The sequence below is a fragment of the Chionomys nivalis genome, chromosome 21 (genome assembly GCF_950005125.1).
Source record: "Chionomys nivalis chromosome 21, mChiNiv1.1, whole genome shotgun sequence".
NCBI lineage: Eukaryota > Metazoa > Chordata > Mammalia > Rodentia > Cricetidae > Chionomys > Chionomys nivalis.
In genome coordinates this window covers 20,419,388-20,441,477 of record NC_080106.1, presented here as the reverse complement: position 1 = coordinate 20,441,477, position 22,090 = coordinate 20,419,388, and the positions used below count along the sequence as shown (strand labels likewise).

Genomic DNA, 22,090 nt, shown 5'->3' with positions numbered 1-22,090 from the left:
TTTTTAAATATGCTGATCAGTAGAGATTTCATGTCTCAAGTTGTCTGCATTTACCACTAACATTCTGAATTGCTGAACTGGGAGGAAAGTGCACCCGGGATGGGAAGGCTCAGGGGTTCTAGTTGGACACTGTCTGCAGACTAGTTTCATTCTGGGCAGTTCATTAAGTATCTCTGTACAGAACCACTAGTATCTCCCCTCACTACAAAGTATTTCTCAACTGAATTAGAACCTAACCGTTGGATGTGCAGAGGCTTCCTGGAGTGTGAAGCTCTCATCCTAAGGAAGGGTCACTAGTGTGTAGTTGCATATAGGTCAACAAAAATATTTGCTGACACAGGCTTAACCTGGTTGGGCTTAGTGGCTTACAGCCGGCAGAGGCAGAGGCAGGTGGGTATCTGTAAGTTAGAGACCAGCTTGGTCTAAGTAGTGAGTTTCAAGTAAGCAAGGACCATGTAATAGTGTTTCAAAAACGGTGTGTGTGTGTGTGTGTGTGTGTGTCTAAATTCTGGTTCTTCACTAAGATTTTCAGGCAAAGGCCCTCACAAGTTTAATACTATTCCCAATAGCTTTTGGAACTTCGTGTTACAGGCCAGATATTTTCCTTACTCTTTTTTTGAAACAGTCTCATAATGGCCTCAAACTCCTGCCTTCACCTCCTGAAGTGTTAGATCACAGGCATATGCACCACACGGGTTTATGAGGTGCTGAGGATCAAACCCACGGCTTTGTTCTCTCCTCTCTCTCTCTCTCTCTCTCTCTCTCTCTCTCTCTCTCTCTCTCCTCTCTCTCCTCTCTCTCTCTCTCCCCTCTCTCTCTCCTCTCTCTCTCCTCTCTCTCCTCTCGGTTTTTCGAGACAGGGTTTCTCTGTAGCATTGGAGTCTGTCCTGGAACTAGCTCTTGTAGACCAGGCTGGCCTCAAATTCACAGAATCCGCCTGCCTCTGTCTCCCAAGTGCTGGGATTAAAAGGCGTGTGCCACCCCGACCTGGCAAACCCACGGTTTTGTGCATGCTACACAAACTACCAATTGACTTACATCATCAGCCTCTCCTTCTTTTTATTCCTAATGTTCACAGTTTTACTTCACATTTGAGCGATCACCCGGAAAGCCCAAGAGCAAGTATTATGATTTATGTGCGCTTAACCTTTATTCAATTGCCATTTGATTCTCTAGTTAAGGGCGGTCAGGCGCAAAATGAGGCTCTCAGATATCGGGATACATCTGGTTTTGAAGTTCATCTCTATACACACAAAGTTTTCTATCCCTCTTCCTCTCAAGTCTCTGAACCGGCAAAATATTCCACCAGCCATCTTGGTTGTGGCAGCCTAAATTCATTTCTTTTCTTTTTCACGACGACGATTAAGAAATGAGACCACAGTGCTCCTACCCAGGTTTCCTAAACAGCCCCAGCAGCTCCTCCGGGAAGGAAAACCACTTTCCCGCCAGCCGGGTTCAGGGCGTGGGCCCTTCGCCGGGCACCCTCCGCCCTCACCGTGCCGTGGGCTCTACCACCCTCCGGGGAGGAGCCACGCCAACTCACGCCCGCGGCCCCGCCCCCTCATTTAAATACACGTCGCCGGCGGGTGCGTCGAGCTCGCCGCGAACCCAAGATGGCGGTGTGTGGACGTGTACGGAGGATGTTTCGCTTGTCGGCGGCATTGCCGCTGTTGCTGCTAGCTGCAGCCGGGGCCCAGAACGGCCACGGCCAGGGCCAGGGTCTGGGGGCCAATTTTGCATCTTTGCTAGGGCAAGCTGGAGGCGGCAGCCCGGCGGGGCAGCAGCAGCCTCAGCTGTCTCAGTTATCGCAGCAGCAGCAGCAGCCTCAGCCGCCTCAGCAGCAGCAGCAGCAGCAACAGCAGCCTCCGTTCCCGGCGGGCGGGCCCCCGGCCCGGCGGGGTGGAGCGGGGCCCGGTGGGACTGGCGGAGGCTGGAAGCTGGCGGAGGAAGAGTCCTGCAGGGAAGACGTGACCCGTGTGTGCCCCAAACACACCTGGAGCAACAACCTGGCGGTGCTCGAGTGCCTGCAGGACGTGCGGGAGGTGAGAAGGTGGGACGGGCCTGGGAGGAGGGCCGAGCCTGGTGTGGGCCGGAGGGTGTCGCCGGCCTGGAAGCCGCGGACGCCGGGCTGCAGCTTGCCTCGCTCTTTTTCCTTCCGGGCTGTGCTCGCGCCTCTGTCTCTGCTGCCCCTCACTCCCGGGTGCCTTCGGTCAGGCAAGTGGATCCTACCGCTGCTCCTTCCTTCCCCGAGCCCTTATTTCGCTCCCTGTCGGCGGTGTTCTGCGATCGAGACCTGGGCTCACGGCCTCGGCAGGCGAAGGCCTAGGAGCGTGTTTCTTTCTGTTTGCGCTCCTGTCTTTTGTGTGATGCTCTATGCAGAGTGGCTTCTTGCCGAAAAGCAGGGTAGGATTTTCCTATGACTTTCGACCTCGGCAGTTTGTAGCAGTGCATTTCAGCGTGAAAGATGGTCGGCATAGTTAAACTGTTAAAAGATAAATCTGCTGTTTATTTAGCAGTAGATACTTGATTAGGTGACCTGGGTTCTCTTCTAGTGTGTATGTAGTCAAGCGCTGATTTACTGTTTTTAACCACATTTCTTTGTAATTGGTAAATCCTTATTTACCTGGTGCTGAAACTATAATTTTTTTTTTGTCCTCACTTCCTATGGTCAGTTTGTAAAGAGCCTCATTTTTAGGCTACTCCTTCATGTCGCTTGGAACCCTAAAGCCTGAGAAAGTTGCATCATTTGAAGCTATAATAAATATGCGGTGTTTCTGATTGCGTTGTGGGGCCTTTCTGAAGTCTTAGTTGTTTTGGAGACATCTGCTATGTTGCCCAGGCTGGCTGCCTACTGGAGGCATCTTCCCCTGACTGAACATCTTCACCTGGTTTGAACAATTTTTAACTACCTATTAATGAGTTCCAGATCTGATATTGCTTGGTGTGTTTCAGTAAAAGACATTGATAACTTCTTTTCCATGGGAGCTGCAGACATGAGTGCATATTGGTAGAAATACTTTCTTCCAATGTTTAGATAAATAGAACTAGTTCCAAAGGTTGACAGGTGTGAATCATTTCGTTTGGGATTGTTCAAGCCCATTTCGTTTGGGATTTTAGATAAATAGAATTAGTCCCAAAGGTTGACAGGTGTGAATCATTTCGTTTGGGATTGTTCAAGCCCATTTCGTTTGGGATTTTAGATAAATAGAATTAGTTCCAAAGGTTGACAGGTGTGAATCATTTCGTTTGGGATTGTTCAAGCCCATGACGCCCCCAGTGGTTTGTAGACATTTGCTAGTCTTGCTTTATTTAGTATTATATACCTTCTGGATGGTGTACCCAATTGTTTAATCCTGGCACTTGAGAGACAGAGGCTTGCAGATCTTTTTCTGAGTTTGAGGCTAGTGTGGTACAAGTGGAGGGTTCCAAGTCAGCAGGGCAACTTTAAGACTGTATACAAAAAAGAAAGGTAAGTCAGAAGAGGAAAAGACATACAAGAGCCAAAGAGTTACCAGACCCACCAAAAATGTGGAGTCATACATGGTTCTTATATGTAGCTTGAAGACTAGAAGCAAAAAGAAATTATCTGTCTGTCTGTCTATCTATCTAGTTTTTCAAGACAGGGTTTCTCTGTAGCTTTGGCTATTGAGGATCATCTCGCTCTGTAGACCAAGCTGGCCTCAGACTCTGCCTGCCTCTGCCTCTGGAGAGCTGGAATTAAAGACATTTGCTCAGCTATAGCCAAAATCGTAACTATATTAAACTTTTTGGAATTTTCTATTTGATTTTTGAGGATACTTAATAGATGTTGTTCCTTTAAGCTAAGATCCTAATATTGGTCACATTGTTACTGGATTGTTGTAGAAATGGGTTCTTATGAGGGGAAAGTAGCAAAGAATGCCAATTATGGAGCTGTGGAGCCCTCCCCTACCAGGAGCACTGGACGGTTCTGTCATACATGTAAAAGCATGTAGAGGCACATGAGAGTCTTTGGAGTCTTTAACTTAGTGATACGTTTTTTCTTTTTTTTTGTTTTTTTGAGACAGAGTTTCTCTGTAGCTTTAGAGCCTGTCCTGGAACTAGCTCTTGTAGACCAGGCTGGTCTCAAACTCAGAGATCTGCCTGCCTCTGCCTCCCAAGTGCTGGGATTAAAGGCATGCGCCACCACCGCCCGGCTATTTTTTTCTTAGATTAGTTTGGATAAGGAAAATTACACTGGTCTGAAAATGTAGTCACTGGTCTACACTGGTTTTTTTTTTTTTTTAGATTTCCATTTCCCAGTAAGGCTGTTTCAGTAAAATAATTTTTTCTTCTGTCAGGATAAACTCCGATGGCTGGTAACTACATTTCGTGTTGTCTTTGTGATGTTCCAGACTACCTACTTGAGTGCTGGACCACAGAAAATACTGTTAGCTGGCAGAGCATGACTAATTGATGGATGTGATGCTGTGTTCAGAGGAAGGGAGTGTTACGTAAATTGGAGTCCCCCTAAGCCAAATCTTAATATAAATGATGGACATCACTTGCTGAGCAGAGCATGCTACCATGGATCTTTGACATCTTATCTCTGATGTTCAATTGTTTTGTTTTTTCCCAAGACAGGAACCTTTTTGGTTTTTCGAGACAGGGTTTCTCTGCAGCTTTGGAGCCTGTTCTGGAACTAGCTCTTGTAGACCAGGCTGGCCTCAAACTCATAGAGATCCGCCTGCCTTTGCCTCTGCGAGTGCTGGGATTAAAGGCGTGTGCTGGGCTCCAAGACAGGAATCTTACATGGTTCTCATGGCTTGAAGACTAGAAGTCCTGGACTCACTTTGTAGTTCAGGCTGTCTTCAAACTCAAGAGATCCGCCTGCCTCTTCTGTCTGAGTGCTGGGATTAAAGGCGCCCAGCTCACTTGATTTTTTTTTTTTTTTTTTTTTTTTAAGACAAACTCTCCACAATTCTCACTCTGCAGACCTAGCTGGTCTTGAACTCTTTTGGTTTTTTGAGACAGGGTTTCTCTGTATAATGGTCCTTACTGGCCTCGAACTCACAGAGATGTGCTTGCCTCTGCCTCCCAAGTGCTGGGATTAAAGGTGTGCGCCGCCACCACCCATCTTGAGACTGATATTTTAAAGCGTACCCCAGATGTCATTTTATTTACAAGTATTTCAGTGTGTGTCTGTAATACTTAAAAGTGTTTCTTAGTTCCATTTATGAATATATTAATCTCATAAAAGTTGTGAGCTACTATCTACACCTTTTTATAAATACTTTGTATTTATTTAAGATGGGCTCTTTTTTATAATGAGCAGAAAGTAAAATCTCAGGATTACAAACTTTTCCTTTTTGAGACAGGGTCTTCTTGTGTTGCCCTGGCTGGCCTAGAACTCATCTAATCAGGCTAACTTTGAATTCAGAGAGTGCTAGGATTAAGTAGCCACCACCCCTGGCTATTTAAAGCCACTTTCAGACTCAGTAGGTGAGTATTTTGTTAATTGTCCCAGTACTATGGATTGAACCCAGAGCATTTTATTTGCCAGGCACAAACCCTACCACTATACATTTCTGGCACTTTTTTTACTTTCTCTTTCTAATTTTGAGGCTGTCCTAGAACTCACATTTTATAGCCTTAGTTGGTCTTGAATTTACTTTATAGGCCTGAAACACCAGACCTAGATGTTAAACCGATTTGTTTGTTGCTGTTGAGACAGGGTTTCTCTGTAGCCTTGACTGTCCTGGAACTCACTCTGTAGACCAGGCTGGCCTCAAACTCACAGAGATCCGCTGCCTCTGCCTCAGAGTGCTGGGATTAAGGTGTGTGCCACCACATCTGGCCTGTTAACTGTTCTTAGTCATTCACTTGACTGTATACCTAGATCATACTATCTTTATCTAATTAACATTTTTGGTAGTCTTGTGAGGTGCTTTAGTGTTATTTTGTTGTCTTAATTGAGAAATAGGCTGCAACAAGTAGTGTTGTCTTATTGTCGGGGTGAAGCTGATGTGTAGCAAGTTCTCAGACTGAGAGACCATATAGTTTACAATTCATGCTACTGTTTGCAGCTAGGGAAATTAGTATGTAACTGTTGAAGATGCTGCGTGTGTATCAATAGATACAAAATCTAGTACAAGAATCTTTCCTTTGCTATCAAAAACAATTGAGTAGCAGCTTCTGTACACCGAAACAGTATTGACTTCTCAGGCAGACAGACTAACAATATCAGGTAATGTTAAATTAAGTACTGGTCTGGGGGGCAGCAGTTGAAAGCAGTGACTGTTCTTCCCAAAGACCAGGGTTCAATTCCCAGCACCCATATGGCAGCTCACAACTGTCTGTAATTCCAGTTCAAGGGGATCTGACACCTTCACACAGACATATATGCAGCCAAAACACCAATCACTGCTCATAAAATTAAAAAAATTATTTTTAAAAACACTTAAAAAATAATTACTAGTCTGGGTCTATCATGAAGAGAATTTCTGCAATGAAGTGAATCTAAAATCCCAGTTCGCATTAACCCGGATCTTTTTTTCTTAAATATTTATTTATTTATTTATTATGTATACAATATTCTGTCTGTGTGTATGCCTGAAGGCCAGAAGAGGGCACCAGACCTCATTACAGATGGTTGTGAGCCACCATGTGGTTGCTGGGAATTGAACTCAGAACCTTTGGAAGAGCAGGGAATGCTCTTAACCGCTGAGCCATCTCTCCAGCCCAACCCGGATTTTTATTATCAAAATAGAATTAGTTATATTTTCCTGTTATTTGAACTGGCTCCATGAACAGCACAAAAAGTGCATTGGCCCTTTGGCCAGTACTGCCATTAACTCTATTGTGTTTGGTGTATGTGTTTGTATACCTGCAACTTTGGGTGTCTTTTAGCATTCTGCCACCTTTGTCAAAAATTTTCTTCTTTTAGATTTACTTATTTTATGTACATCAGTTTTTGCCACCATGTATGTATGTGTACCATATGTATGCCAGGTGCCCACAGAGATCTGAAAAGGGCATTTGATCCTCTGGAACTAGAGATTAGGATAGCTGTGATCTTTCCATTGAGGCCCCTGCAACAGCAGCAAGTACTTATAGTCTCTGAGGAATCTATTTCTTTTTATTTTGTTTTTTTGAGACAGAGTTTCTCCGGGGCCCGCCCTAGAACTAGGCCAGGCTGGCATTGAACTCTCATATCACCTGCCTCTGCCTCCCAGGTGCTGGGATTAAAGGCGTGCCCACCACTTTATTTGTTGTTTGTTTATTTATTTATTTATTTATTTATTTATTTGTTGGTTTTTCGAGACAGGGTTTCTCTGTGGTTTTGGAGCCTGTCCTGGAACTAGCTCTTGTAGACCAGGCTGGTCTCGAACTCCCAGAGATCCGCCTGCCTCTGCCTCCCAAGTGCTGGGATTAAAGGCGTGCGCCACCACTGCCCGGCTTGTTGTTTATTTTTAAAGAATTTAACAGGGAGGTGGTGGCACAGGCCTTTAATCCCAGCACTTAGGAGGCAGAAGCAGGCAGAGTTCTAGGACAGCCAGGGCACCACAGAGGAACCCTATCTCATAAAACAAGAAAACAACACACAAAAAATAAATTTCCTTTAATCCCAGAATGAGGAAGTGGGTATCTGAGTTCAAGGTCAGACTGGTCTGCGTGTTGACCTCCACACCAACTAAGGTTACATGGTAAGACCTTGGCTTGGACCTCCCCTACACCCAAAAATTTATTTTTAATTATGGGTGTCTGTATTTGGATATTTGCACATAAGTATATGTCTAAGAACACCAGAGGCATTGAATATCCTGGAGATGGAGTTACAGACTGCCTCTAGTCACAGTAAGTAGGTGCTGGGAACTGAACTGGGTTCTCCGGGAAGAGCAATAAAGTATTCTTAACCAATGCGACACATCTCCAATACTCCTTTTTTTTGTTTGTTTTGTTTTGTTTTGATACGGGGTGTTATTTCGTAGACTTGGCTGACCTAGAGCTTTGTATAGACTAAGATGGCCTAGAATTTGAATAGATACACCTGCCTCTGCTGGGATTAAAGGTGCACGCTACCATGCTCATCCTACTTCATCTCATTTTTATTATTTATTTATTTTGGTTTTTCGTAACAGGGTTTTTCTGTGTGACAGCCCTAGCTGCTAGCTGTCCTGGAACTAGCTCTTGTAAAGTAGACTGGCCATGAAAGTGCTGGGATAAACGATGGGTGCCACTACCACCCAGCTTCCTTTTTTTTTAAGATTTATTTATTATGTATGCATTGTTTAACATTGCTGTAGCAGGTAGGAGCCACCATGCATTTACCACTCTGAGACTTAGTTTCTTTGTTAAGTGAGTGAGATCAGAAGAGGGCCTTGGATCCCCTAGAACTGGAGCTACAGGTAGTTGTCGGTAGCAATGTAGGTGTGTAGAACTTTTTTTTTTTTTTTTTTTTTGGTTTTTCGAGACAGGGTTTCACTGTGGCTTTGGAGCCTGTCCTGGTGTGTAGAACTTTAAGACAATTCTGAAGCCATTTCTGACAGCTCTCAGTACTTCCCCTCCTCCCCTGGGAACCAAGGACATAACAGCTATGCATGCACTTACTGAGATGTTGGGAACTTTCCATCTCCCTGAATAGGAGCATGATAACCCTTAGGTGTTGACTCAGTTACTGATGTTTTGACTTAGTCCCTGGGAAGGGGCAAAGTGACCCTCAGAAGTTTCCCTTTACCTCATCTGATCTGGCAACCACTCTCCAGCCAATTATTGGTAGTAGCCATTTTGAATAAGCCAATCATAATAGTTAAAAAAACAACCCCCAGACACCCTTTCCTTCTGTGGTTTTTCCCTTTAAAAATAGCCTGTACCAGACATTCAGGGTCTTCTAGCCTCCCGACTGCTCGAAGACCCTGTCATGACAGAATTAATAAAATCCTCATGCTTTTACATCAGCTGTGATGAGAGATGGTCTCTTGAGGCGACTCCTCCTCCTCGGTGATTGGACGCTAGGGTCCAACAGGTGTAGGGACTAAGTCAGCCTCTTTGCAAAAGCAGCCAGCAATGCTAGCCATATCTACAGCTCTAGGAAGTGAGAGTGTGTGTGTGTGTGTGTGTGTGTGTGTGAGAGAGAGAGAGAGAGAGAGAGAGAGAGAGAGAGAGATTGATTGTGTGTGAGAGAGAGAATGTGTATGTGTGTTACTAGACCTAGGGCGTCCTCCATGTTAAGCAAGCTCTTTTATTTTTTATTATTATTATTTTTTTGGTTTTTCTTTTCTTTTTTTTTTTTTTTCGAGACAGGGTTTCTCTGTGGTTTTGGAGCCTGTCCTGGAACTAGCTCTTGTAGACCAGGCTGGTCTCGAACTCACAGAGATCCGCCTGCCTCTGCCTCCCAAGTGCTGGGATTAAAGGCGTGCGCCACCACCGCCCGGCTTTTTTTTGGTTTTTCGAGACAGGGTTTCTCTGTGGTTTTGGAGCCTGTCCTGGAACTAGCTCTTGTAGACCAGGCTGGTCTCGAACTCACAGAGATCCGCCTGCCTCTGCCTCCCGAGTGCTAGGATTAAAGGCGTGCGCCACACCGCCCGGCTAAGCAAGCTCGTTTATCACTGATTCTCAACTCTCAAGATGTTTGTTTGCTAGTTTTTCAAGACAAAGTTTCTCTGTGTAACAGTCCTGGCTGTCCTGAAACTCGATTTGTAGACCAGGCTAGCCTTGAACTCAGAAATCTGTCTGCCTCTGCCTCCTGAGTGTTAGGACTAAAGGTGTGTGTCATCACTACCCCACTGAAGATATATCTAACTAATATAGTTGTTTACCTTATTCTGGGTAGTCATATATTGTATGGTTTTTAGGATTTGCATATGTAATTGTCTCCTGATTTCTTGTTCATTCAGAGGAAAATAGTGGTATGAATAATGAAAATAGCAATTAATCCAAACATTGTTTGACTGTAGGATGTAGTAGTTTTGTTTAAGATCATTTGAAATTTCCTCTCATGATAACTCAGTGGTTGGAAGCAATTTAACCACATAATCAAATCATTATTGACCTCCCATTATGTACCTGTCATTGTGGAAAGCAGTAGAACTTTGAGATACTGCCATTGCTTATAGTTAAATGAGACTATAAACAAGAAGCAGCTAGGGGCTGGAGAGATGGCTCAGTGGTTAAGAGCATTGCCTGCTCTTCCAAAGTTCCTGAGTTCAATTATTCCCAGCAACCACATGGTGGCTCAACCATCTTTAATGATGTCTGGTGCCCTCTTCTGGCCTGCAGACATACACACAGACAGAATGTTGTATGTATAAATATTTAAAACAACAACAACAACAACAACAAGCAGCTATATAAGAGTATTTAAGGGGCCTGGAGAGATGGCTCAGTGGTTAAGAGTACTTGCTGCTCTTCCAGAGGACCTGGGTTCAATTCCCAGCACCCACATGGCAGCTCACAACTCTCGATACCTCCAGTTCCATGGGATTTGACACCTTCACAGCAATACATACAAAATAAATTAAAAGAAAAAGTGTTAATGTCATAAAAATACTATTTTTTTTCTCCTTGAGACAGGGTTTCTCTTTCGAGACAAACTTTAAAGGCTTTCCTGGTATTTGTTCTGTAGCCTAGGCTGGCCTCGAACTCTCAGAGATCCACCTGCCTCTGTCTGTGCTTATCTCTAGTCATCTCATATCTATGCGTAGTGCTGAGATTAAAGGTGTGCGTCACCTCTGACTGGTGATGCTAAATTCTTTTAGGGCAGAGAAATGAACACAAAACTATGTTAAATATTTGGGTGGAAGTATGGATTCAATCTCTAGTACTGACTGGGAAAAATTTTTTTTTACCCTTAAGTAAGGACTATGTATTTAACTCTGCTTTGAGTGAAGACATATGGAAATTCATAAGTTTATGTGCATAGTTATATTATGCTAAATAGGTACAATATAGTAAAATATACAATATTATCTTATCAGAAATTGTTCATGTACGTCAGCAGCTCAAGGGGGTTCTCCTCGGCCTGCTGCATTTTTTTGTGCTGCGTCTGCTAACTGGGTTTCTAAATAAAGCCCAGAACTGGAATGTTTTTTCAATAGATTTTCTATATACCCAGGCTAATCTTAAAAACTTGAAATATTCTTGCTTTAGCCTCCTAAATGTTGACAGGGTTTCTCTGTAGCTTTGGAGCCTGTCCTGGAACTAGCTCTTGTACACCAGGCTGGCCTCAAACTCACAAAGATCTGCCTGTCACTGCCTCCCAGTGGCTTTTTAATTCCAAATTGAGTTAAAAATTCTTCTCCAAATAATTGAGATAAAGAGTCCCTTCCAGATAATTGAGATAGATACTCCTCCAGATAATGAGGTAAATATTCTCCTCCAGATAATTGAGTTACCTGTAAAACAGCACTGACATTCCCAGCAAGCCCTGAAGAAGTCTCTTGTTGAGAATGCTCTATAGCATATAGTTGTTAATAATTTACTGTTCTGTAGAAGGAAATAATACCCTTGAATAGTTCAAAAGAGGAATTTCTACATTTATATTTTGCTAAAGACAAATGTAAGCAGCAATAATAACAAAACAGCTCAAACGCTCAAGATTATGTCTTAAAAAGCTATTAAAATGGCTTTTAGGTAATTTATTTTTTATCTGTCAGCAATTGTTTACTGATCCTGTATACAAGACACTGCTCAGTGTTAGTAATAGAGATATTGATAATAGCACTTATTGTTTCTCTTTTGTGTTTCTCTGTGTAGCTCTGGCTGTCCTGGAACTAGCTCTGTAGACTAGGCTGACATTAAACTCAGAGAGCCGTATTTACCGTGCCTGACTAGGGAGGGGCGGAATTCTGAGGTTGAGTCTCAGTTTGTGGTGTCACAAACTGGCCTTGAACTCAAAGCTATTCCTCGGCTTTCTCAGTTCCTTTCTTCCTGCTAGCTAGGATTGTTAGGAGCTTCCGTGCTTAACTGCTTAACCTTTTTTTTTTTTTAAGCCCAGGTTGCCCTAGAACTCCCTTTGCCCTAAGAGCATGATCACAAATTCCCAGTCTTCCTGCCACCACCACCCACAGTTACTGGGACTAGGTGTGTGACACACGCCCAGTTTTACTGTTTGTTTGTTTGTTTGTTTGTTTGTTTGTTTATTTATTTATTTTGGTTTTTCGAGACAGGGTTTCTCTGTAGCTTAGTCACCACCGCCCAGCATCTGTTTTTATTTTTAAATGAGGGAAACAAGATCAGTAATTTGCCTCAAATAAATCTGTAAATTGTAAGGTATCTTACTCTTTCTGTTCCTACAGCATTTATACTTAAGGACTGTATTATTTGGTTAGTAATTAGAAGCAAGCTGTAGATGTTAGACAGTGGATTCGTATCAACTCTGAATTACTCTATGTAACACATACTTGATTTAGAAGATAGTGCATTTTTTTTCATTTTTTATCTTGATTATCCATTTAATAATAAGTTGTTTGTATTGAATTAATTAAAATGTATTATTAAAACCAGCTACTTTTTTTTAGGTGTGGTGGTGTACATCTGTAATCTCAGTACAAAGATTGTTGTAGTTTCTAGGCCAACTTGCACTACAGTACCCCTGTCTCACACTCCTTCCTCCTTCAGTGAAAATGCCTCCTAATCTTGTTAATAGAAAAATCAGATCTTCAATTTAACTTCATTTATTGGCTATAAGGGATGTTTTTGCTTCATCCAGAGGAATAATGTTCCAATAAAACTGAAATCAGTCAGTGACTCATCTTTATTAGGGTGAGTTAGATAAATTTGAAACTTAAGAATCTCAAGCCACCCTGGTCTACAAAGAGAATTAATTGTAGGACACAGAGAAACACTGTCTTGAAAAACCAAAAAAAGAAAAGAGAAGAAAGACTCTCAAAGTAACGTCCCTCAGAGCTGGATTAGTAATAATCTTTGTATCTGCATTAAAATAGTGTGGAGGAGCAAGAAGTGTGGACTGGAATCTAAAAACAATAAATAAAGCAAGAGAGCCAGACTTCTATTTTCATTCAGCATTAATCAAATACCAGGAGATGTGTAGGAGTGTTCTGCTTGTGTGCATGTCTATACTACTACTGTGAGAGTACCTATTAGTAAGAAAGCCAGAGGGGGACATCAGATCTCCCAGGATTGGAGTTACAGACAGTTGTAAACTGTCATGTGGGTGCTGGGCTTCAAATTCAGATCCTCTGGAAGAGAAGCCAGTGTGCTCTTAACCACTGAGCCATTTCTTTAGCCCTCATGTAGAGTACTTAACAAAAAGCCTTGTGTTTGACCCTATCACCACATAATAAACTAGACATGTACCAGCACTTGGAAGAGGGAAGCCGGAGGATCACAAGTTCAAGGTTAGCTGGGTAGAGTGATTAGTGCCTTTAACTCAGTACTTGCGAAGCAAAGGCAGGAGGTTCTGAGTTCAAGGACAGCCAGAGACCCTGTTAAAAAAGAAAAGAAGTTTAAGGCCATCAAACCGTTAGATTGAATTTGTGGCATTTATAGTGCCTGTGACTACCTGAACAAGACTGTATTTTTCTTGAGATGGGGGTTTCTCTGTGTAACAGCTGTAGCTGTTCTTTAACTTGATTTGTAGACTAGGCTGGCCTCGAACTCACAGAGACCCACTTGCCTCTGCTTCTGTCTTCCCAAGTGCTGGGATTAAAGATGTGTGCCACTGCCGCCCAGCAAATAAGCAAATCTTAAAACATAATAATAATAAATTTGGGAGCTAGTGAGCTTTCTAAGAGACCTGGCTTTCTGTACAGATATAAGAACCTCATTTCAGAGCCGTAGCACCCACATTTAAAAACAAAACAAAACCAAAAAAGTGTGGCGCGGAACAAAATCCCCAACGTTCTTGTATTGGTCATTAGGTTTATGGTGTCATAACATAGCATGAAGTGCACAGTTTCAAGGATGAAGAAAAAAGATATACTGGAATTTGGAGTTTTCTTTGTGGTTTATTGTGATTTTTGAGACTGGGTCTTCCTCTGTATCCCAAACTATCTTTAAACTATGTAGCCTCGGCTGGCTCTACCTCAAATCTTCCCAAGTACTGAGACGACAGGGTGTGCCACTTCACCTGACTCAGGGGAGTTCTAATAACAAGTGAAGCCTGTCACATGTTAATATAACTACTGAGCATACATCTATTATACATGAAATAAAAATCAGAAGAGTTAAGGTTTTATTGACATGTGGACCTTAAGATATGAGGAGCAGTAATATGAAGAAAACAGAATGGGCTTTGGAATTAGTCTTGGATCAGCTCACATCACCATTTTAGAGCAGTCAACCTCTTCCCACCCCTCACCCCCTTTTGAGACTGTCTCATGGAACACCAGCTGGCCCGGAACTCACAGAGGTCTGCCTGCCTCTGCCTCCAGAGTGCCGGGACTAAAGGCCATACTGCCCTATCTAACTCAGTTTTTTTTATTATTACTTATTTATTATGTATACAACATTCTGCCTCCATGTGTGCCCACACGCCAGAGGAGGGTGCCAGATCTCATTACAGATAGTTGTGAGCCACCATGTGGTTGCTGGAAACTGAACTCAGGACCTTTGGAAGAGCAGGCAATGCTCTTAACCGCTGAGCCATCTCTCCAGCTCCCCCCCTTCTTTATAATCCTCCTAAGGGTCCACCAAGAACATTTCAGAGTATACCACTATAAGCACGCACTTGGGACGGGTGTCTGTGTGTAGGAAGATCATCTGTAGCCTTCTACATCTAGGCATAGCAAGGTCTAACAAGATCTTCAAAGAAAAAGTAAATAAAGCTAGATATAGCTAGATATAGCTCAGTGGCAGTGTTCGCTCAGCATGCTTGGGGCCTTGGATTTGATTCTTAACACCATTAAAAGAGTGATGAGTGGGGTGAAAACTTGTTTTTTTCTTTCCTTTATTCCCTGCTGCCCACCACTACGGGGTCCACTCTGTAGAACTAACTGTCCTGGGACTCAGAGAGATCCTCTGCCTTTGCTTCTGCCCTAGCCCGAGTACTAAAGATTAAAGTGTGTGCCACTCTGCCTGCTGCCTACCTCAATTTTCTTTTTCTCTGCAATCTTTCTTGTAGTCCAGACTGGGGTTTCTCTGGCTCTCCTAGAACTTGCTTTGTAGAGCAGGTTGGCCTTTAACTCACAGAGATCTGCCCTTCTCTGCTTCCTTAGTGCTGGGATTAAAGGCGTGTGCCACCACCACCATCTGACTCAAAACTCCATTTTTTTTTTTTCAATATTTATTTATTATGTATACAATATTCTGTCTGTTTGTATGCCTGCAGGCCAGAAGAGGGCACCAGACCCCATTACAGATGGTTGTGAGCCACCATGTGGTTGCTGGGAATTGAACTCAGGACCTTTGGAAGAGCAGGCAATGCTCTTAACCTCTGAGCCATCTCTCCAGCCCAAAACTCCATTCTTATAAGAGGGTAAAAATAGTTTTGTTCTGAAGATGGCACTACTTAAAACAGATCTGACCTTTGTAGAATGGAATGACTAAACATAAAGCTATTTATCTGCTTGAAACAGAAAGCATTGGTTGTATTGTTTACTTGTATAAGTGCAGATAAGTATAAAAGTTATTGAAGTTTTCCTGAAAGTTAGTGATTCTCTTTTTTTATTTTATTTTAAAGTTAATGTGAAAATGTGAGCTCTTCTGTTGCTAAGGTTGGAACATTTCTTTGGCTTACAAAACACTCAGTAATTGCTGGTTCAAGTGGCTCATGCCTTTCATCCCAACAGAGCAGTGGATCCTGTGAACTTGAGGCTAGCCTAGTCTACATAGTGAGACCCTGTCTTTAAAAAATAAAGTTGAAATACTCCCATTAAGACTGATTAGGAAGAGCCGGGCGGTAGTGGTGCACGCCTTTAATTCCAGCACTCGGGAGGCAGAGGCAGGCGGATCTCTGTGAGTTTGAGACCAGCCTGGTCTACAAGAGCTAGTTCCAGGACAGGCTCCAAAACCACAGAGAAACCCTGTCTCGAAAAACCAAAAAAAAAAAAAAAAGACTGATTAGGAAGGGCTGAAGAGATGACTCAGAGGTAAGAGCACTGGCTGCTTCCAGAGATCCTGAGTTCTATTACCAGCAACCACATGGTGGCCCAGTCATCTATAATGATATCTAGTACCCTTTTCTGGTGTATAAGCATACATGGAGGCAGAATGTTGTATACATAATAAATAAATGAATCTTTTTTTTTTTTTAAAGATTGATAAGGAGTTGGAGAGAAAGTTCAACAATTAAGAGCCCTGACTACTGGCCGGGTGGTGGTGGCGCATGCCTTTAATCCCAGCACTTGGGAGGCAGAGGCAGGCGGATCTCTGTGAGTTCGAGACCAGCCTGGTCTACAGAGCTAGTTCCAGGACAGGCTCCAAAGCCACAGAGAAACCCTGTCTCGGAAAAAAAAAAAAAACCCAACTCTGACTACTTTTCCTGAGGATCTGGTTTCAGTTCCTAGGAACAACATGGCAGCTCACAACTGTCTGTCCCAGTGATCTGACACCTCTTCTGGCCTCTGTGGGTTGCAGTTATTATGTTTGTAGTGTACTGTACAGATATTCACGCAGGCAAAATTCTCCTACACATAAAACTTTGATAGGGCTGGTGATGTCACTGCATGCTAGGGGAGTACTCTACCACTGAACTATCTCACCTAGCCCTTTTTATGTTTTACTTTGAAACAGGGTCTCACTTAGTTTATCAGGTAGGCCTTGAATTTGTAATCCTCCTGTCTGAACCTCCCAAATTCTAGAATTATAGGGCTATGCCACTAGGCCTGGTATTTTTCTTTTTCTTGTTTCCTAAAGGGACAAGGAAGGATTCTCACTGTGTAGCCCAGGCTAGCACTGAACTCTTGAGCAGTACCATACTGAAGTGAAAGATTTTTTAAAAACTGGTACCTCGCCTTCTTGTGTGGTGAGATTATTGGCTTGAGCCATCACATCATCTTGGCTTTTAAAATCACTATAAGAAACTGCAAAGACTTACAGTGTTTTTAATTTTGATTTAATTTTGATTTTCAACTGAAAAGTATTCTGAGATAGAAATTAGGACAGAGAATGTTGAAGTCGGAAGATGTGTTGATGTACTTCCCTTTCTTTTAAGTGTTGGGGGCGGGGGAATTCACATTCATTAGCCTGATTTCTCAGCCAGCCTTCCTGCCTTACTTTACACTGGTTCCATACACTTCTTACCACCCTCATCTGAGAATGCATGGTGTGATGTGGGTTTCTGGAGAGTACAGAGCTACAATTTTGAGTTTCCAGGATTTATATGATTTTGTGGTACGTGCTAGACAGACATGTACTGTGGTAGTGGTTGGAAAGGGTTTTGTTATTTCCTTTATATACATAGTTCAAGTTTTTGTTTCCTTTTCTGTGTTTTTGTCTGTTCATTTACTTGTATCATGTTAATACAGTTTTTAAATCTTACTCTTACATCTTAGGGTTGGGATATTTTAAGTACTGGAACTCCCTTCAGTACTATTCTATGTTTTCTGTTTTTATTTTTTTTAAAAAAAATTTCCTACAGTTTATTTAACTTTTATTTTATGTGCATTGATATAAAGATGTCAGATCCCTTGGAACTGGATCTTCAGACAGTTGTGAGCTGCCATGTGGGTGCTGGGAATTGAACCCAGGTCCTCTGGAAGAGCAGTCAATGCTTTTTTTTTTTTTTTTTTTTTCTTTTTTTCTTTTTTAGGATTTTCGAGACAGGGTTTCTCCATAGCTTTTTGGTTCTTGTCCTGGAACTAGCTCTTGTAGACCAGGCTGGCCTCGAACTCACAGAGATCCGCCTGCCTCTGCCTCTGCCTCTGCCTCCCGAGTGCTGGGATTAAAGGCATGCGCCACCACTGCCCGGCGCAGTCAGTGCTCTTAACCATTGAGCCATCTCTCCAGCCCCTTCTGTTTTTATTTTTAAACGCATCTTCTTACTCTTATATTCCTAATTCCTCACACCTCTACCCTGGCAAGTGGTATTTTTGTCAAGGCTGGTCCTCGACACTCAGTCCCATAGTATTATGAGAGCTTAGATGGCAACCCCAAAGTCAAAGCACCTGTCTTTCTGTGTTACTATGTCACTTTTTTTTTTTTTTTTTTTTTTTTTCGAGACAGGGTTTCTCCGTAGCTTTGGTTCCTGTCCTGGAACTCGCTCTTGTAGACCAGGCTGGCCTCGAACTCACAGAGATCCGCCTGCCTCTGCCTCCCGAGTGCTGGGATTAAAGGCGTGCGCCACCACCGCCCGGCACTATGTCACTTTTTAGATTGCTTTCACAGTTATACAGATATTGTAATGTATTTGTGTTTTGATAATCCTTTCCAATTTTTATTTAATCAAAATTTGAATATATACTGGGATCCCATATTTTTATAGTTTTCTGTTCTTTTTCCATTCCTGAACTCTGGTCATATCTAAGTTAATGATGTCTTATAGGTGACCGGGCCCTGTCCTGAACATAAATACCCCATTATGCTTTATTTTCTTGATATATTTCACTTGGGGTTATTATTGTTGCTCTGTCTTCATGTTCATGGTTCTTTTTATGAATGATGTTTCAGTCTGCTATTAATAATACTATCCAGTAGCTTTGTTTGTATCAAGTTTTTATAAAGCCCAGGTTTGCCTTGAACTTAATATGTAGACCAAGCTGGCTTTTAACTCAAGAGATCCACCTGCCTCTGTCTCCCAAGTGATGGAATTAAAGATAGTCACCACCATGGCTTATTTTCTTTTTTACTTTAGATAATCTGTTTTATATGTAGAAGTTTGATTTGATCACTTAAAAATAAATTTCATTCCTTTTTTGTTACTTAAGTTTTTTTGTATATTAAATATGCTTAAGTTTTTTTTTTTTTAGTTTTTTTTATTATTATTAAAAAATTACGTGGTCCTGGTTGTTCTGGAACTCTGAGATGCACCTGCATTTGCCTGCAGAATGCTGAGATCAATAGTGGGAACTGCCAGGCTCGACTTCCCTCAACCTACTTCCATATATTGTTTTGGGGTTCCCATTTCTTTTACTGTTTTTTGGAAACAGAGTCTTTATATAGTGTTTCTCTGTAACAAACCTGGCTGTCCTGGAATTCATTATGTAGATCAGGCTGACATAAATTCATGGACTCACCTGCCTTTACATCTTGAGTACTGGAATTAAAGGGATGGACCACTGTGGCCAGCTTGGGGTGCTCATTTCTTGAGTGTTTCCTGTTGGCCTGTTTTTCTCATTGTTTGGCATAGTTGTTTTTTTTTTTTTAAATATTTGTTTATTATGTATACAATATTCTGTGTGTGTGTGTGTGCGCGCGCGCGCGCGCGCGCGCAGGCCAGAAGAGGGCACCAGACCTCATTACAGATGGTTGTGAGCCACCATGTGGTTGCCAGGAATTGAACTCAGGACCTTTGGAAGAGCAGGCAATGCTCTTAACCACTGAGCCATCTCTCCAGCCCCATAGTTCTGTTTCTTTACCTAACGAGTCTGCTAAGTTTTTATTATGCACAAGGAGGGCCATATGCAAATCTATTGTGGGTTTTTGTTTTGTTTTTGTTTTTTAACCAGGTCTCTGTTCTTTATTGTTGACTATTATTGCAAGTTCTATCCAGTTTACATCTTCTGAGTGGTGATTTCCCTCCATTACTGAGCAAGAAAATTAGATTCTGTTTGAGTTCTTGCTCAGGGATCAGAGTTCCAATATTGAACAGTATGTTTGTTTTTTGTCTAATTGACAGTATGTTTAAAGAGAGCAGTTGCTATGATAGTTAATCCTTAATGGGTGAAAGGGCATAGAAAGAGCAAAAGTTCAATGTCAGCCTTGGCTACAAAGCAAATTTGAGGCTAGCCTGGGTTATATGAGATTTCAGCTTAAAAATAAAAACAAAGAATTACTAAATGTTTAAATGTATCTTTTGACTCACTAATCCTTTTTCTGAAAATTTATTCAGAATTTGTATAATAAACAGTATAATAAATGTAGAGGCCTTTTTTTTTTATGACAATTAGAAGCAACCTAAAAAAGTGATGGAATAGGATTGGAGAGATGGTTCAGTGGGTACAGGTATTTGCTGCCAAGCTTGAAGACCTGAGTTTGTTCTCTAGGACCCATATGACAGAGAGAACCAATTCCTGCAAGCGTCCTCTTGACTTTTACATGTATGTCATGACATGATATACATACTAGAGATTGAACCTAGGGCCTATGTATGCTCGTTAAACACTCTTTCATTGAGTTTCTCCTTTATTAAAAAAAAAAAAAGGTGGTACACTCTTGTGAGCTGTAATTTTATTTTCTTCTTTAATGATGGGTCCTACAGATGTAAATATGTGTGTGTGACACATTAATATGATGTCAGAGCTTCCGTTTTCCCCCAGAAATTGTGTAACCTTAGCTTTGTAGACCTGTTAGGCCTTGAACTCAGAGGTCTGCCTTCCTCAGCCTCCCAAGTGATGGGATTAAGCACTGATGGGATTATGCCACCACTGCCCAGCAATATTTTTAAAAAAGTTTTTTTCTTGAGTGTATGCTACCATGCTCTGAAAGAAATAGCAAGACTACTAAAAGATGCATGGGAAACTCCCCATTGTATTCTTTTTTATTGTTATGTTACATATGTGCACACACACACAATACTTTTTGTGGTTTTTCAAGTTAGGGTTTCTCTGTATAACAGCCCTAGCTGATCTGGAACTTACTTTGTAGGCCAGGCTGGCCTCAAACTCACAGAGTTCCGTCTGCCTCCCGAGTTCTGTGATTAAAGGTGTGTGCAAGTACTGTGCCTGCTCACACAATACCTTTTTTTAAAAAAAAAAGATAAACCAGGCATGTTGACATGGCCTATAATTCTAGCATTTGAGAAGCTCGAGAAGGAGGATCACATTTCAAGACCCTGTCTCCAAAAAACGAATACTTTCATGTTATATGTTATTTAGGGTAAAGCATTCCCATGACAACACTAAAAGTATCATCTACCTAACACTGAGGACATGGGAAACAGCTAGCCACCCAGCAATCTGGAAACTTAAAAAAATTATTTATTTGTGTATTTATTTATTTTATGTGTATGCACATGCCAACTTGTGGAGATTGAGGATTACGTGTGGAAGTTGGTTCTCTTCTTCCATCATGTAGAATTGAGAGATTGAGTTTACGTTATAAGGTTTGGTAGCAATCCACCCCCCCACCCCCAGACAGGATTTCTCTGTGTGGCTTTGGAGCCAGTCCTGTAGACTAGGCTAGCTCAAACTCACAGAGATCATTCTGCCTCTGCCTCCAGAGTGCTGGGATTAAAGGCATGTGCCACCACTGCCCTGCTTGGTAGCAATCTCTTATCCATTGAGCCATCTTTCTGTCCCACCTTCCCCCACCCTTGTGTTTAAGACAGCTTATAAATAGGTGATTTTAAGTTTTTAGGTAAAAGAACCGTATCTTTGGTTGACTTCAAATTTGTTGACATACTTGGATTTGGTTTAATAATATATTTTCATTTTTTTTTTGGTCAAAGTTTGGATAAATACCATTCATTTACTGTGTTCTAGAAACATAGTAGATACTGAGAATATGGCCATTATCATCCCCCAATTAACTGTTCCCTAAGGATCTGATCCCTACTTTCATGGGGCATTCATCTAGTAGAGGAGATTGGCATTAAGGAATTACGAATAAGGGCTAATGATATAGATGATGTGGCAAAACACTTAATATATTCCAGACTCTGACAATAATTCCCAGTACCATTAAATCAAAACAAAACAAAAACATGACTTTGGGTTTGGGATGTAACTTAGTGACAGCACTCACCTTGCTTGTGTGAAGCTCTGGGATAAATCCGCAACACCACACACATACCCACTCAAAAGTATTTGGGAAATTACAGGTTTGATAAGCGCTGTGAGAGAGAGGTGCGTGGACAGGTTTGGTAAGCGCTGTGAGAGAGAGGTACGTGGACAGGTTTGGTAAGCGCTGTGAGAGAGAGGTGTGTGGACAGGTTTTTAGCTTGTGTTGAGTTTCAAATGACAGCCAGGCACTAAAAGCAGTTTCCAGTAAGAGGTTATAAATTTAGAACAAAATGTTGAGCTAAATCTAAATTTTAGAGCTATTTTAACCTTAAAAAGGTGTAGTTGGGAGTATG

At 42.0% G+C, this 22,090-nt stretch overlaps 1 protein-coding gene across 1 annotated transcript in view; it reads left to right on the top strand.

Moving 5' to 3' along the window:
• The first annotated feature begins 1,602 nt into the window (after window positions 1-1,602).
• Glg1 (golgi glycoprotein 1) overlaps window positions 1,603-22,090 on the top strand; it is a 97,762-nt gene continuing 77,274 nt past the window's right edge. Inside the window, exon 1 of the mRNA XM_057753370.1 lies at window positions 1,603-2,042. Within this exon, the coding sequence (XP_057609353.1) occupies window positions 1,614-2,042 (429 nt within the window). The 5' untranslated portion in view covers window positions 1,603-1,613. The remainder of the gene's footprint in view (window positions 2,043-22,090) is intronic.